At 40.2% G+C, this 16,768-nt stretch overlaps 1 protein-coding gene across 1 annotated transcript in view; it reads left to right on the top strand.

The window, feature by feature from the left end:
* Positions 1 to 16,768, top strand: part of LOC135113759 (inter-alpha-trypsin inhibitor heavy chain H3-like) — a 31,962-nt gene that overhangs the window by 3,444 nt on the left and 11,750 nt on the right. The window contains exons 3-13 of the mRNA XM_064029334.1: positions 894 to 1,036; positions 3,316 to 3,489; positions 4,324 to 4,506; positions 5,546 to 5,673; positions 10,954 to 11,158; positions 11,466 to 11,642; positions 12,129 to 12,215; positions 12,406 to 12,568; positions 13,425 to 13,538; positions 13,890 to 14,041; positions 14,379 to 14,692. Of these exons, the coding sequence (XP_063885404.1) occupies positions 894 to 1,036; positions 3,316 to 3,489; positions 4,324 to 4,506; positions 5,546 to 5,673; positions 10,954 to 11,158; positions 11,466 to 11,642; positions 12,129 to 12,215; positions 12,406 to 12,568; positions 13,425 to 13,538; positions 13,890 to 14,041; positions 14,379 to 14,692 (1,840 nt within the window). The remainder of the gene's footprint in view (positions 1 to 893; positions 1,037 to 3,315; positions 3,490 to 4,323; positions 4,507 to 5,545; positions 5,674 to 10,953; positions 11,159 to 11,465; positions 11,643 to 12,128; positions 12,216 to 12,405; positions 12,569 to 13,424; positions 13,539 to 13,889; positions 14,042 to 14,378; positions 14,693 to 16,768) is intronic.

Here is a 16,768-nt window from a genome sequence, read left to right as displayed (position 1 = left end):
AAAAGGGAATGAACGAAGCATGTAGTGAGACCCTCAGTGCTGCATAAAAATGAGCAAGGAGGAAGGATGGTGTAAAGTATAACGTAATGAGCGAGTTAGTGAGGGAGGAGAGCAGGAAATCGAGGACGAGAAATGAAGGGAGGAGGAGGAGGAGGAGGAGGAGGAAGAGGCATAAAAATGAAGCATAATAGAAGTATATTAAAGATGCATAATAGAAGTATATTAAAGATGAAGTAAGTTTTGATGCTACTGGAAGTGGAAGAGGATAACGAGGTGCTACTTACCCAGGGTGAAGTAGTTATATGTACAAGTGAGGTAGAATTACAGGTACAAATATAGGTGAGATGGAATTACAAGTACGAAAACACAATTGGAATTACAGGTAAAAATACAGGTGAGGCAGAATTACAGACACAAATAGAGGTGAGGTAAGATTACAGGTATGTGCCGAATACAAGTGAGGTAGAATTAATTATGGGTACGAAAACACAGGTGAAATCACACGTAGTACAACTGTAGGTGTGACTTCACTCCTTAAAACTCCGTATGACCATGTTGCACCTCCCATCCATCCATCAACACCATCAGTCCATCAGTCAGTCAATCTATCAGTCAATTAATCAATCAGTCTATGTACCTATCAATCCATGAGTCACTCAGTCTATCAATCAATCAGTCCCTCAATCGCTACATCAGTCTGTCAATCTGTCAATCAATCCATCTATCAATAAATCCATTTGTAAATCCATCCAGCAATCAATCATTCATTCATTCAATCATTCACTCAGTCTATCTATCAATAAATTCATCTATCAATTCATCAATCAGTCAATGAGTCATTCAATCAATCAGTCAATCAATCCATCAGTCAATCAGTCCATCAATCGTTGCAGTGACGGGCGGACCAGTGAGTGACGGAGAACTTAAGTTTTACTATCGCCACATAGACCCTCCCGTGGGTGAGGGAGGAGGTGTGGACGGTACCTTCGTCCTCACCTATGGCATCACCAGCCACACTGACGGAGGTGAAGTGCAGGTGAGTTTAAGTCGTAGTGAATGTGGTGAATTGTTGTTGTTGTTATGTGCGATGTAGTGAATGCAAGGTGTGTGTGTATGTGTGTGTGTATGTGTGTGTGTGTGTGTGTGTGTGTGTGTGTGTGTGTGTGTGTGTGTGTGTGTGTGTGTGTGTGTGTGTTTGCTGTGAGTGTAAAATCAAGTTCGTTCTAGTGTTGAGAATGTGAGTAACACTGAGTGAGTTTTATTTTATTTATTTGTTTATTAATTAATCAATTTATTTATTTATTTATTTATTTATTTATTTTCATTTATTTTATTTGTTTATTTTTTTATAGGAGACGTGTTTTTGGTGAATGAATGTGTTGTGTTTCGGGTTGAAATATGTGTTGTTGTTGTTGTTGTTGTTGTTGTTGTTGTTGTTATTATTGTTGTTGTTGTTGTTGTTGTTGTTGTTGTTGTTCTTGATATTGTTGTTGTTGTTGTTGTTGTTGTTGTTGTTGTTGTTGTTGTTGTTGTTGTTGTTCCTGTTGTTCTTGTTATTGTTGTTGTTGTTGTTGTTCTTGTTCTTCTTCTTCTTCTTCCTCTTCTTCTTCTTGTTATTGTTATTGTTGTTGTTGTTGTTGTTGTTGCTGTTGTTGTTATTGTTGTTGTTGTTGTTGTTGTTGTTGCTGCTGCTGTTGTTGTGATATACGTAGGTGAGAGTGAGCGGGTATTAGCAGTATTAATCGTAAGAAGAAAAAAAAGGGGGAAGGAGAAACAGAAACAGAAGAGGGGAAAGAGAAGGAGAAGGAGGAGGAAGAGGAAAAGGAAGAGAGAAGAAGAACGAAGAGGAATAATAATAATAATAATAATAATAATTATTATTATTATTATTATTATTATTATTATTATTATTACTATTATTATTATTATTATTATTATTATTATTATTATTATTATCATTATTATTATTATTATTATTATTATTATTATTATTATTATTATTATTATTATTATAACAATAATAATAATGATAATAATAATAGTAATGATAATAATAATAATAATAATAATAATAATAATAATAATAATAATAATAATAATAATAATAATAAAATTGTCATTATTATCATTATCATTATTGTTATTGTTATTATTATTATTATTATTATTATTATTATTATTATTATTATTATTATTATTATTATTATTATTATTGTTATTGTTATTATTATTATTATTATTATTATTATTATTATTATTATTATCATTATTATCATTATTATTATTATTATTATTATTATTATTACCATTATAATCGTCAACTGCACCAACAACAAGAAAATTATGTTGTAACGGCAGAAATGCAAGTTGTCATGCAAACACACGCACACGAGTTGGTCAAAAGTGGCCTTGGAATGACTGACGGTGTAGAAGGAAGGAGATAAGAGGCTCTTCACACTTCACGCGCTGTTTGCCACTCAGCCGCCTGCCTTGGAGCGTTATCTCGCGTCAACAGCTTAGTAAAAAGAACATGAAAGGAATGTAGTGTTCTCTTTGTCAGGGTCGGGTTTTTTTTGTAGTGTTAGTGACAAAGAACAAAGGATGGAAATAGTGTTTGATGTAATGGGTGAAATGAGATGAAAGATGAAAGTAATATTTTTTTTTTTTATGTAAGAGAGACTCTGGCCAAGGCCAACAGAAAGGAAGTAAATAAAAAAATAAAGAAAAGATGGCCTTCTGAGGTACGAGTCCTTAAAGAGAACAGTTATTGGTGAAAGCTTCAAAGTATATACAGTAGACTAGATTTTATGAAAGGAGTCGACTTATGAGAAACAATGCTACTTAATATACTTTCTTTTCCATAACAGCGAATGTTTCTTAATTTGAGTTAAGAGAAGAAAGACGGCGGATAATTTGTTTTCCTTTTTTATTATATACTGTGTAGAAACCCGAGTATTCCCCCTATCTTGTACACCGTAGAGTTGTTTGTGTCTTGTTTTTAGCTTTAGATGTATTCCGAAAATTATGGTGTTCCTTATTCAGACACGTAAAAAATAAAAAATAAAAACAATATTTCGTAGTTAGCATCAGCTTGAGACACACAGCGGAAAGCATCAACAACAGTTTGCAACAGCAACAATTTGACACGCACGCGAGGAAAGCAAAATAGAACAAACGACACATAATGATACTTTTTACAACTCTGCGATGCTACTCCTCACTCCTCCACGCGTCATTGTTATGCTTAAGATCATTAAGTTCTCAGGCTACACGTAAATATCATAAAAACACGGCCTTGTCTCCACCTCCACGCAGCGAGTTGGCAGTTACTTCGCCCACTTCTTCTCCCCGGAACGTCTGCCCAAGATGACAACCCACAGCGTCTTCCTGCTTGATGTCTCACTTTCCATGTACAACGGGAAGCTCGACAGCATGAAGGAGGCCATGCAGACCATATTGAGGGACATGCAGCCGGAGGACACGTATGAGGTTCGTATGCAAGTGTATAAATTCTGCACAATCTTTTCCATTCCTCACCATTCGTATTTAACTCTTTCCCTCCTATTTGGCACATCTTTCTTCAGTCACCAGCCACTCTGAGACTTTTCATCTTGTTCTACGGCCACCTCCAAACATTATACGAACTAAAAATTGCAAAGTTTATTCTTTTTATCACTTCCTCTTTCTTGGTCGTGGTTATAAAGATTCCATACATATTTCTTAGTGCTGCGAATTGTTGCTTTTCGCTGTGAAAGGGTTCAATTCAGTCTTCTCTTCCTCATCTATTTCCAGGACTTCATTTCTCAACACCAGTACCCCCTCCTTACACAATCTCCTGCCCTCCGTTTCTCTAAGTATCTCTCCTACTGTAGAGACTTTGACCCATATTTGGAAACCCTTTTTTCATAAGGACTATGTGGTTTTCAAAAACCACATAGATGGTTATTCAGCTTTTCATAAATGTTTTCCCATGGATCGTCCGGAATCCTTGGTAAACTCTCAGTAAAATTATGGAAACACCCTTGTGAAAAATGTTAAAAGGTCAAAATAAGGTGCCGCAACGTTTTGAATGCGGTCTCTTGCTCGGATCCTCACTGCTAGTTCACGATTTTTGCTAATTTCTGATATTTCTTGCCATTTTCTACATAAGCGGCAAACAATATGGCATGAAAGCTCGTAGACATAAAAACAAGAGTACCTAAGGTTACCCATAGTAAGATTACCCATAGTTCTTAAAATCATCCTTTTCTCTTACCTTGCATTATTAAAAGCATTCATTAGTCACTGCTTCTTTTCACATCATATATTCGTCACGTTCCTCAGATCCTGGCGTTCTCCTCTGAAGTGGTGAGCGTGGGTACCTTCTCAGGGGAGGCGGAGGAGGTGAAGAGAGCCATCAGGAGGGTGCGGCGTCTTGTCTCCCTCGGGTACTCCAACCTGAACTCTGCTCTGCTGCAGGCACTGAAGGCAGTCAAGGCCGGGGGCGCCGAGAATGTGGTGAAGCAGGTAATGTAGAAGAGTTTTAAGGTTTTAATGCCTCGTTTAGTATCTCTTAAGCTGACTTATAGGGAAGAAGTAGTGTTGGCATGATTCTGTTCTGCATTCTTAGTTGTTTTATTGATCTGTTAGTTTTTTTTTTCTTTTTAGTAAGTTGGTTGGTCCGTCAGTTAGATGGTTAGTTAGTTTGTGTTTGTTTTGTTAGTTTGTTTTTTGTGCGTTGGTTAGTTAGCTTATCACTCACTCACTCACTCACTCACTCACTCACTCACTGATTCACTCATCCTCATTTACTCATTAATTCATTCATTTATTTCACTTATAGTTCGTTAATTCACACATCCATCATTCACTCATCCACCCACTCACTCACTCACTTACGCACTCATCCACCCACTCATTCACTCACTCACTCACTCATCCACCCACTCACTCACTCACCATCCTCTCGAGACCGGAAGACTTAACCAAGCTCCTTCCGCCGGTTGTCATCCCCCGCTACGTACATTGTTAAATTTAATTGACGTAAAAGAGTGTGGCTCGCGTTTAAGCAAATTTAGGCAAACTTTTTACATACTTAACTACATGGAGTCCCAAAATAGTCCCTCTAGCGAGCTGAATGAGATAAAAAGTTAGTGAAATGTATAGAAAACTTGGTGCTATTTACTTTTGTCTCTTCTCGGTTTTGTAAATTCAACAAGATCAAAATTAGGATTTCATGCTAAAATTTAATACACAAGTAGATCAGAAGAAGGAGACAAAGAAATCCTGGGTCGTATCTCTGAGTTTATCTGTGTTTGTTTGTCCTTTTCCTCGTTCTGATGAGTTCTGTTCATTTCCTTCTGTTACTCTTATCTAGGGAAACAAAAACAGACAGGTGATAAATGCAATTCTACTCGTTTTCTCTTCCTCTGCTTAAACATGGTCTCTAAAAACAAAAAAAGAAAAGAAAACAAGAAATTACCAATATTTCTTTACTGAAAAGAACCAAAAAAAAAAATATCATCTTCATTCGCCATTCTTGACCTCGATCGTGTGTCTCTCTCAGATGATTGTGTTTAGTGACGGTCATGCCACCAGCGGCGAGGTGAACCCTGCCGCTATCAAGAGCAACGTGAAGAAAGCCAACACACAGAAGCATCCGATCTTCGTGCTCATCTTCAGCGAAAAGTCCAAGTGAGCCCTGTTGTTCAATCATGTCTGTTTTTCTCTTCGCTTCTTTCACTATCGTTTTTATCCGAATTTTGTGTACTGTATTTCCATTATCCCTTGTTTTTATCCTCCTCCTCCTCCGCCGCCGCTGCCGCCGCCGCCCCCGACATCGCTGCCTCCTCCTCCTCCTCCTCCTCCTCCTCCTCCTCTCTCTCTCTCTCTCTCTCTCTCTCTCTCTCTCTCTCTCTCTCTCTCTCTCTCTCTCTCTCTCTCTCTCTCTCTCTCTCTGTCGTTAATTCACACATCCCCATTCACTCACCCACCCACCCACTCACTCGCTCACTTATCCACCCACCCACTCACTCATCCGCCCATTCATTCAGCCAGTCGCCGTTTTGGCCGCCTGCTGGATGGCGCAGTGATGGATTTCTGTACAAAAAACGGGAATGGCCTTGCTCTGCCAAGCCACAGCAGAGTAACTAACTAATCAAACCCACAGTATCTATTCGCAATAAGCTTTAAGTTTTCTTTGTGAACGTTCGTAGTTTACGTAACAGATTTTCAGACTTATAAGAAATAGCGATCTCAGAAAACTATGATATAATCGGCGTAACAGAATCATGGTTAGATGTAGAAGTCAGGGACTATTTGGCTGAATATAATATTTTCGATTACACAATATTTGAAAAAAAAAAAAGTCGAGTAAATAGAAATGGAGGCGGCATCTTATTCTGTCAAAACCATTCTCAACCCAGTTCTGTTATCAAAACCCTTGTTGCAAACGTAGATGTTCTATTTATATTATCAGAAAATAATTACGGAACGAAACTAGCCAAAACTACTTCATTAACAGAAAGTGTCAAAACCTTTCAAGATCTAACTCCCCTCGTGACTTCTGGCATCTAGCCAAAAATATATCCAATAACTTTGCTTCTTCTTCTTTCCCTCCTTTATTTCAACCAGATGGCATCATTGCTATCACCATTGCTATCGCCAGTATGGGTTCCGTGATCTTCTGGCTTTCCTTACTGAGTCTTGGTCATCCTCTTTTAGAGATTTTGGTGAAACTTTTGCTGTTGCCTTGGACATATCAAAAGCTTTTGATAGAGTCTGGCAAAAAGCTTTGATTTCCAAACTACCCTCCTACGGCTTCTATCCTTCTCTCTGTAACTTCATCTCAAGTTTCCTTGCTGACCGTTCTATTGCTGCTGTGGCAGACGGTCACTGTTCTCCTAAATCTATTAACAGTGGTGTTCCTCAGGGTTCTGTCCTGTCATCCACTCTCTTCTTATTATTCATTAATGATCTTCTAAACCAAACTTCTTGTCCTATCCACTCCTACGCTGAAGATGCCACCCTGCACTTTTCCACGTCTTTTCATAGACGTCCAACCCTTCAGGAGGTAAACATTTCACGCAGGGAAGCCACAGAAAGCTTGACTTCTGATCTTTCTAAAATTTCTGATTGGGGCCGAGCAAACTTGGTATTGTTCAATGCCTCAAAAACTCAATTTCTCCATCTATCAACTCGACACAACCTTCCAGACAAGTATCCCCTCTTCTTCAGTGACACTCAACTGTCCCCCTCTTCTACAGTGAACATCCTCGGTCTGTCCTTTACTTATAATCTGAACTGGAAACTTCACATCTCATCTCTAGCTAAAACAGCTTCTATGAAGTTAGGTGTTCTGAGACGTCTCCGCCAGTTTTTCTCATCCCCCCAGCTGCTAACTCTGTACAAGGGCCTTATCCGTCCATGTATGGAGTATGCTTCATATGTCTGGGGGGGTTCCACTCATACTGCTCTTCTAGACAGGGTGGAATCAAAAGCTTTTCGTCTCATCAACTCCTCTCCTTTAACTAACTGTCTCCAGCCTCTCTCTCACCGCCGCAATATTGCATCTGTAGCTGTCTTCTACCGCTATTTTCATGCTAACTGCTCTTCTGATCTTGTTAACTGCATGCCTCCTCTCCTCCCGCGGCCTCGCTGCACAAGACTTTCTTCTTTCTCTCACCCCTATTCTGTCCACCTCTCTAACGCAAGAGTTAACCAGTATTCTCAATCATTCATCCCTTTCTCTGGTAAACTCTGGAACTCCCTGCCTGCTTCTGTATTTCCACCTTCCTATGACTTGAATTCCTTCAAGAGGGAGGTTTTAAGACATTTATTCATCAATTTTTTACTATTGCTTTGACCCTTTTATGGGACTGGCATTTCAGTGGGCATTTTTTTTTTATTGGATTTTTGTTGTCCTTGGCCAGTGCCCTTCCTACATAGAAAAAAAAAATGTACAGACCTCCAGCCCAGCCAGTGTAAACCAACCGCAACATTTACGACCAAATTAGCTAGTTAAGTGATACATGATGCCATAATTCTTGGTGACTTAAATTTACCGGTGAAGAAGTGGGTAAACCCCTCACCTCTCACAAGGGGACACGATCTATATAATAACTTTGAAGGAAAGTTCACTTAATTAATTTATACAAAGCCCGATTCGCTCGATCTCGTGGTTAATGCGAAAGACGAATTAGTAGAAAGTCTGAATGTCGGCGAAGTGTTCAGTAATAGCGACCACCGCGCAATCACCTTCGTTATAAACTTCTTGTCTAGCGATTCAAGCAAAAGCAAAGAAAAAGTCCTTGGCTACAGAAAAGCAAATTTTTGTAAACTGATATCAGTGCTCAAACAAACTGACTGGAGTCATTTACGTACCACCATAGATATTAATGCACAATGGAGATTTTTCACTGATAAACTGTGCAAGAATGCGTGCCTATGAAAAATCGCCGTCCCACTCAAAAAGTTAAGCCTAAGTGGTGGAATAAACAAATTGTTGAATGTCTGCGCGTGAAGAGAGACGCCCATGACAGATTAAAGTCCACCAACACTAACGAAGACCGCATAAGATTCATGGAGTTAAAACGTAAAGCTAAGAGATTAATCAAACAGAGCAAAAGGCCAACCGAATTAAATGTTGCGAACTAGAGTAAAACGAACCCGAAGGAATTTTATCAGGCAGAAGAGAGTAATTACCTCAAGTATTGGACCAATAATTGACAAAAATGGAGATTACACCAACGGCGAGGAGCAAATTAGTAGCATCCTAAACATTTTCTTTGCTTCAGTATTTACAGCGAAGACCTCAATGACATCCGTTTGGTGCCAGCAGTCCAAATTAATAACAACGACGTCATAAATAGTATCAAGAGAACAGAAAGAGACGTGTTAAAATGTATCGATAAGCTTAAAGTAAGCAAGTCACCTGGGCCTGACACGATCTCACCCTGCTTCCTAAAAGAAGCTAAATCTGAATTAGTCACACCTCGAACTTTATTGTTCAATAAATCCCTGCAGTCCGGTACAATGCCTGATGAGTGCAAGTTCGCTAACGTAACTCCGATTTTTTTTTTTTTAATCTTTACCATGTAATTACCAGCAAATTTGCTTAACTCAGTCGTATACAAAATGCTAGAAACACTTGTTAGAGATAAACTTGTTAATCAATTAAAGGAAAACAATTTACACGGCTTCCGTAACAAACGCTCTCGTTCGACGAACCTCTTAGACTTCCATGATATTCTGAACCAGTATGACGAAAGTAACCTGTAGATATAATATATCTTGATTTTCAAAAGACCTTCGACAAAGTCCCCTACAAACGTTTGCTGATTAAACTAAAATCGCATGGTATCCAAGGCGACGTGCGGAGATGGATAGGAAACTGCCTGAACAACCGTAAACAAAGAGTAGTATTAAATGGAAAAGCATCCAAGTGAACTAACGTAACCAGCTGGGTGCCGCAGGGATCAGTCTTAGGACCTGTTCTCTCCTTTGTTTATATAAACGACATAGATGAGGCTGTTAACAGTATAATATCGAAGTTTCCTGATGACACCAAAATAGTGAATACCGTAGTCTCAAATGAACAAGTAAAAAAAATGCAGAACAATTTAGACAAGTTGTCAGAGTGGGGGCAAACCTGGCAAATGAGTTTTAATGCAGATAAATGTAAAGTGTTTCACATAGGGTATCGAAACGAGAAAACAAAATATATTTTGAATGGTACCCAACTTAAAAGTGCAGACAGCGAAATTAATTTTGAGGTAACAATATCGAATAACCTAAAACCTACTCATTAATGTTCACAAGTCATAAAGAAAGCAAATAAAATAACTGGCTTAATCGGCAGATCATTTGAATATAAATCTAAAAATACGATCTCTACTCTATTTAATTCCCTGGTTCGTCCCCTTTTGGAATATTGCGTTCAAGCATGGTGACCATCTTACCAGAAAGACAATTAAATTAGAACGAGTTCAGCGTAGGGTAACAAAAGTGATACCAAGCCTAAGAAACAAATCATACGAAGAGCGTCTTAAAGAATTAAATTTATTCCCATTAACACAAATGAGACTAAGAGGCGACTTAATGCAAGTGTTTAAAATCATCAAAGACATTGATAACATGGACTGCAGTAAGTATTTCATGATAGATTATTCAAATTACACATGAGGAAATGATTGTAAAATTGTTGGGAAATCCTTCAGCTCTCATGAATCAAAAAAAAAAAAAAACATTTTTCTTTCTTTGGAATGGGCTTCCTCGAGACGTGATAGACTGCAATACCGTAGATAATTTTAAACGCCGTCCTGAAAAATATTTTGCCTCAGATCCACGTTAACAGCATTCCTTTGTTAGAGATTAAAACTCCTTGCCTCCAGGATATGGAGGCACTTCATTTCATCATTCTGATTCTTTCCTATAAAAATTTTCTTCGTTTTCTTTTACTTTTTCTAACCCAGTAAGGTATTTATTTCCAATCTTTTTTTCCTGTACGACTTATGCCGGAGGGAGTAGAGGGTGGGGAGGGATCCTTCTGCTTTGCTCTCCTTTTCTTCTACTATCACCTCAGTAGTCTTAGGACAGATCACCTCGTGAGGACTGCAAATTCTGTTGTGGTCTGTATTTCTATGTAACTCTCTCTCTCTCTCTCTCTCTCTCTCTCTCTCTCTCTCTCTCTCTCTCTCTCTCTCTCTCTCTCTCTCTCTCTCTCTCTCTCTCTCTCTCTCTCTCTCTCTCTCTCTCTCTCTCTCACTAATTAATCGTTCTATACTTGTTTATCCTTTATGTTCTTTTCATACATTTATCCTTACATCTCCTTATCACCACTTTTACCTCTCCTTCCTTTACAACTTCCCGACTCACATTCCTGGTAATTTGACAGTCGGGAGAGGTAGCGCTACGTAAGTGACATCGTTAACGCGCCGTAACTCAATTTTCATGCATGACTCCCTTCGTTTGCAGACTCCTGGAGGACATTAGCGTGGACAGCGGGGGTTTGGTTCGATACCTGCAGTACGGGTCAGCCACCGTCGACCAGATAACGGCTTTCTATAAGGAGATCTCCCAGCCCCTCATGGCCGACGTGGCGATCAGCTATCCCGACGAGGAGGTGGAGGAGGGCAACGTGGTGAAGTCTGGCATGTCCAACTACTACGCAGGGGGAGAGGTGAGAGAGAGAGAGAGAGAGAGAGAGAGAGAGAGAGAGAGAGAGAGAGAGAGAGAGAGAGAGAGAGAGGAGGAAGAGGAAGAGGAGGAGGAGGAGGAGGAGGAGGAGGAGGAGGAAAAGACAGACAGGCAGATAGACAGACAGACAGACAGACATGTGTAGACAGACATGTGTACATACATACGAGTAGTATATGCACTCTTACAAGCAGACAAATGCGTACAGATACATAGTACATAAATAAATACATAGTACATATATAAATACATGATGTGATGATGCTGATGACTACCCTCCCCTCTCACAGATCGTGGTGGCAGGCAGACTCAGGCCCGGAGTGACTCGCGTGCGTCCCTCAGTGAGAGCTCGAGGGCGCGATGGTCCCCACCAGTTGCCGGCCACCCGCCTCGATTCACGCGACCCCTTCTACGCCTCGCTCAGCGAAAACTACATCGCCAGGATGTGGGCGTATCTCATGCTGCAGGTGGGTGCTGGTGTGCTAGGGGGATCAGATCACACTCGAGTGGTCAGATCACTGCATTATGTCACTCATAAAATTCTTCAGTACTATTATTTGTATTCATTTAACTACCGGCCTATAGCACCTAAAAAAAAAAAAAAAAAAAAAACGTAAAAAGAAGTGCCAGTTCCTAAAAAAAAGATCAAATAGAATCATAAAAGTTTTAAACTTTGAGTGAAAGTTGTGCGTGTATTAGGTGCATGTTGAGTTATGTGAAGGAGGGAAGTTGCCTTTATAAATACATACATGCTCTTTTTGTTTTTATTATAAATTAATACACCTGCTGTTTTTGAGCCTGATTACTAAATAAACATAGGAGACAAGTAATAGGTAACAGGAAGTTGATATAAGGCTAATTTTGCCAATCTATCTCATCACATTACCTTGCCTAATAATCTCCACCTTTAAAGTGCGCAGAAAAAAAAATGGTTAACGGTCCCGCTTCCACAGGAGCTGTTAGCCCAGGCAGCCTCCCCTCACAATGCAAAGAACGCCACCCAGCACCTCCAGACCAAGGCACTTGAGATTGCCACAAAGGTAAGAGTTGGCTGAAGGAACCTTGTTCACTGCTTTGAATGTTCTGCCTAATCACTCTGCTTGTCATGGGAAGAGTTTGCTGGGTAAAGTTACAGTTTTATCGGAGATTCAAAAAAAACATTTGTTGTTATCATGCACTACCTCTATTCTCTATTACTGTACCAAGAGAACGATTTTCACGGGTTTTCAGTTCAGCTTCGTAAGTCCGCTGACATCCCTGGTGGTGGTGTACCCGCAAGACAGCAGTCTCCTGCTCTCCCTGCCCGGGGGTCCACAGAGTCCGTTGGGGAATGCCCAACCTGGGCACGTGGCTGTGCCCGGAAGCCCTCGACTTGGAAGGAGCAACGCAAGAGGTAACAAACCTCAGACTTAAGGTGTGGCACAAGGATGATAAATACCTCATGCTCTCAGCAGAGCTGTTATCAAAAGTAGTCGAATCTTCATGGGAGCTCTCTCCCGGTGATGATGCAAAACACATGCAATCATGGAAACATTTTTGAAAATTCCAGTAACCCACTAGAGACAAATTATCGAAATAAGATGTCCAAACGTTTAAGAATACGGTCCAATTATTAGCTTCTTTAAGAATACGGTCCAAGGATTAGCTTATCATTTATTTTTTTCCTCCCACTTACAATCTGCAAGGAACAGTAACTCTTAGAAGTCTCTAAATAAATGTTATGATTTACTATACGGCAAGGTTCTTCAGAAAATGGGTTGTTTTATATGATCCCAATGTTTTCTTCTTGTTTGTGTGGTGGCGGTGGCGTAAACTCCTGAATCATGCTGTGTTGCGTGTTGCTTTCTACCTGTAGAAGTACTTGCTTGTGGTTTGCTTACAGGTCACTGATGAGAGAATGTGCATTAGCTCAGACTTGCTCAGTGAATCCACTTAAGTGTGTCACTGATACTCGTAATAGTAAGTAAGATAGTGAAGGGAATGAATATTTCTGACAAGTCATCCAGCAGTGAAAGTTTGTTTGAGGAACATCATTTCCACACACACACACACACACACACACACACACACACACACACACACACACACACACACACATACGATTGTTATTTCTTTCCCCATAAAGAACAGTTACTTACTTAAAAGCATGAATATTCTGCTTCAAGCCCATACGTAACGTCATACAAAAAGAGAAGCCCAGCTCATCCCCCAGGCTACCTTAACCCTTCCCCCTTGCCTTGTCCCCACAGTGGACCTGGACCCTCAGTTCCTGGTGCACACCCCAGGACTTGACCTGCCGCTCTGCTTCAACTACGAGGGGCGTGCTGGCGTTAGTGTACTCCTGCTACACGACCCTCAGTCAGGTGAGTGACACGACCTGGCCTGCTTCTCTGTAATCGTTGAAGTAGGAGAAAGAGTGGTAGTAGTAGAACAATAATGGTAATAGTAGAACAATAATGGTAGAAGTAGGATTAAGAATCGTAGTAGCAGGACATAAGAGCATGCGGGAACTTACAAGGAGGCATGGTAGTAGTAGTAATAGTAGTAGTAGTAGTAGTAGTAGTAATAGTAGTAGTAGTAATAGTAGTAATAGTAGCAGCAGTCTTAACTTGAGCGAAAACGATGATTCTAAAATAAAATAGCAGTTTTGAAATTCATTAGGAGCCATGTGTTATCAATATAGAATTTGTTAAATCTTTCTCTCTTCTCTCCAGGAATTGTCATCAACGGGCACGTGGCGTCAGTACGGCAGCGGCCCAATCTAAAGTTCTTCAGCCGCCTCTTCCTGCGCCTGGGTCCCGTGAATCTGACGGTGACGCCCGAGTTGCTCCACGTGGACTGTCTTGGCGACGACGGCACGCCCCAGGTGCGTCCCGAATTTAGGAACTTATTTTTTATCTATTTACCTTTTCTTTCTTTTTTTCTCCTTCGTATAGTGTTACCTTATTTTTTTTACCATGTTTTATTCACTTATCTTTTTTTTTTTTTTTGTCCATTTTTTACCTAGCAAAATAATCCTTTTTTCAATCAGTCAGTCAATCAATCACCTTTATTAAATGGTGCTATATTCTTATAATTCTGACACCAAAAGTAATGAATCATCCAGTCAGTCAATCAATCACATTTTTTTTTTTTTTCACATACAAGACGAAGAATAAAGTATTACGTATGGATTTCAACGTCACTTGCGTTTTTCCTGTCAGGTGGACACTGTGGTCAAGTCCCTGTGGCCATTCTACAAACAGAACGGAAGAAAGTACAAGCGCCACACGTACAACAGAGGCAAGACGACGAAGAGATCACACCAGCGAGGAAGAACTCCCCCTAACGCTCTTCAGAACAACGAAGTCACTGCTCCAGACCCTCGCCCTCGCGAACAATACGCGTACCTCTCCCCCAACTTCAATAAGTCTAATGCAGTTCAGGGGAGTCCAGGAGTGTCCCCACTGAGCCTTTTGGTCGACAGAGTGCATGACTGTAGCGTGAACTCAAGCTGGGAAGAAGGAATAGGCAGAATGTGAGTCTTTAACCTGAATTTTTAAATGCTTTCGTTCTTCTCTCAGGACTGTTTTCACAGGAAATAGATGATCAGTCAGGTCTTTTGTGGCTTCACCTTGTCAGAATCTCCTACAGACAGTGACCATTGTTTTACCATTGCTACTTTCTATATTTCTTTGCTAATTTTCATGTTTCTTCAGGCATGTACTGCTAACACGTTTTTATTTTTTTTTTTATTGCCCTTTTTTATGTAGGAGGGACGCTGGCCAAGGGCAACAAAAAATCCAATTAGAAAAATAAAAAAAGCTCACTGAGATGCCAGTCCTAGAAAAGGGTCCAAAGCGGTAATCAAAAATTGAAGAATAATTATCTTGAAACCTCCCTCTTAAAGGAATTCAAGTCATAGGAAGGTAGAATTACAGAACCAGGCAGGGAGTTCCAGAGTTTACCAGAGAAATGGATGAATGATTAAGAATACTGGTTAACTCTTCCATGAGAGAGGTGGACAGAATAGCGGTGAGAAAAGAAAAAAGTCTTGTGCAGCGAGACCGCGGGAGGAGGGGAGGCATGCAGATAGCAAGATCAGAAGAGCAGTTAGCATGAAAAATAGCGGTAGAAGACAGCTAGAGATGCAACATTGCGGCGATGAGAGAGAGGTTGAAGACAGTCAGTTAGAGGAGAGGAGTTGATGAGACGAAAGACTTTTGATTCCACCCTGTCTAGAAGAGCGGTATGAGTGGTACCCCCCCCCCCCTAGACATGTGAAGCATACTCCATACATAAACGGATAAGGCCCTTATACAGAGTTAGCAGCTGGGGGTGTGAGAAAAACTGGCGGAGATGTCTCAGAATGCCTAATTTCATAGAAGCTGTTTTAGCTAGAGATAAGGTGTGAAGTTTCCAGTTTAGATTATAAGAAAAGGACAGACCAAGAATGTTCAGTGTTGTGACAGTTGAGTGTCAATGAAAAAGAGGGGATAGTTGTCTGGAAGGTTATGTCGAGTTGATAGATGGAGGAACTGAGTTTTTTAGGCATTGAACAATACCAAGTTTCCTCTGCTTCAATCAGAAATTTTAGAAAATCAGCCTAGGAGTGGATAGGACAAGAAGTTTGGTTTATAGGGTCATTGATGAATAATAAGAAGATAGTATTTGACAGAACAGAACCCTGAGGATTTAGGAAAAGAACAGTGACCTTCTACCACAGCAGCAATAGAAGGGTCAGAAATGAAACTTGAGATGAAGTCACAGAGAGAAGGATAGAAGCCATAGGAGGGTAATTTGGAAATCAAGGCTTTGTGCCAGACTCTATCAAAACCTTTTGATATGTCTAAGGCAAAAAGTTTCACATATTTTGGTGAAACAGCAAAAGTTTCACCAAAATATCTAAAAGAGGATGAACGAGACTCATTAAGGAAAGCCAGATCACCATCACCTTGACAGAACCCATACTGGCAACCTGATAGAAGGTTGTGAAGTGATAGAAATTTAAGAATCTTCCTGTTGAGGATAGATTCAGAAACTTTAGATAGGCAGGAAATTAAAGCAATAGGACGGTAGTCTGAGGGATTAGAACGGTCACCCTTTTTAGGAACAATATGAATGTAGGCAAACTTCCAACAAGAAGGAAAGGTAGATGTTGACAGAGTTGAAAGAGTTTTGACTAGGCAAGGTGCAAGCACGGAGGCACAGTTTCGGAGAACAATAGGAGGGACTCCATCATGTCCATAAGTCTTCTGAGGGTTTAGGCCAGTGAGGGCATGGAAAACATCATTGGGAAGAATTTTAATAGGTAGCATGAAGTAGTCAGAGAGTGGAGGAGGAGGAACAAGCCCAGAATCATTAGAACGGTCACCCTTTTTAGGAACAATATGAATGTAGGCAAACTTCCAACAAGAAGGAAAGGTAGATGTTGACAGAGTTGAAAGAGTTTGACTAGGCAAGGTGCAAGCACAGAGGCACAGTTTCGGAGAACAATAGGAGGGACCCCATCATGTCCATAAGTCTTCTGAGGGTTTAGGCCAGCGAGGGCATGGAAAACATCATTGGGAAGAATTTTAATAGGTAGCATGAAGTAGTCAGAGGGTGGAGGAGG

Source organism: Scylla paramamosain, chromosome 26, assembly GCF_035594125.1.
Source record: "Scylla paramamosain isolate STU-SP2022 chromosome 26, ASM3559412v1, whole genome shotgun sequence".
Classification (NCBI taxonomy): domain Eukaryota; kingdom Metazoa; phylum Arthropoda; class Malacostraca; order Decapoda; family Portunidae; genus Scylla; species Scylla paramamosain.
This window is presented reverse-complemented; position numbering and strand designations above follow the sequence as displayed.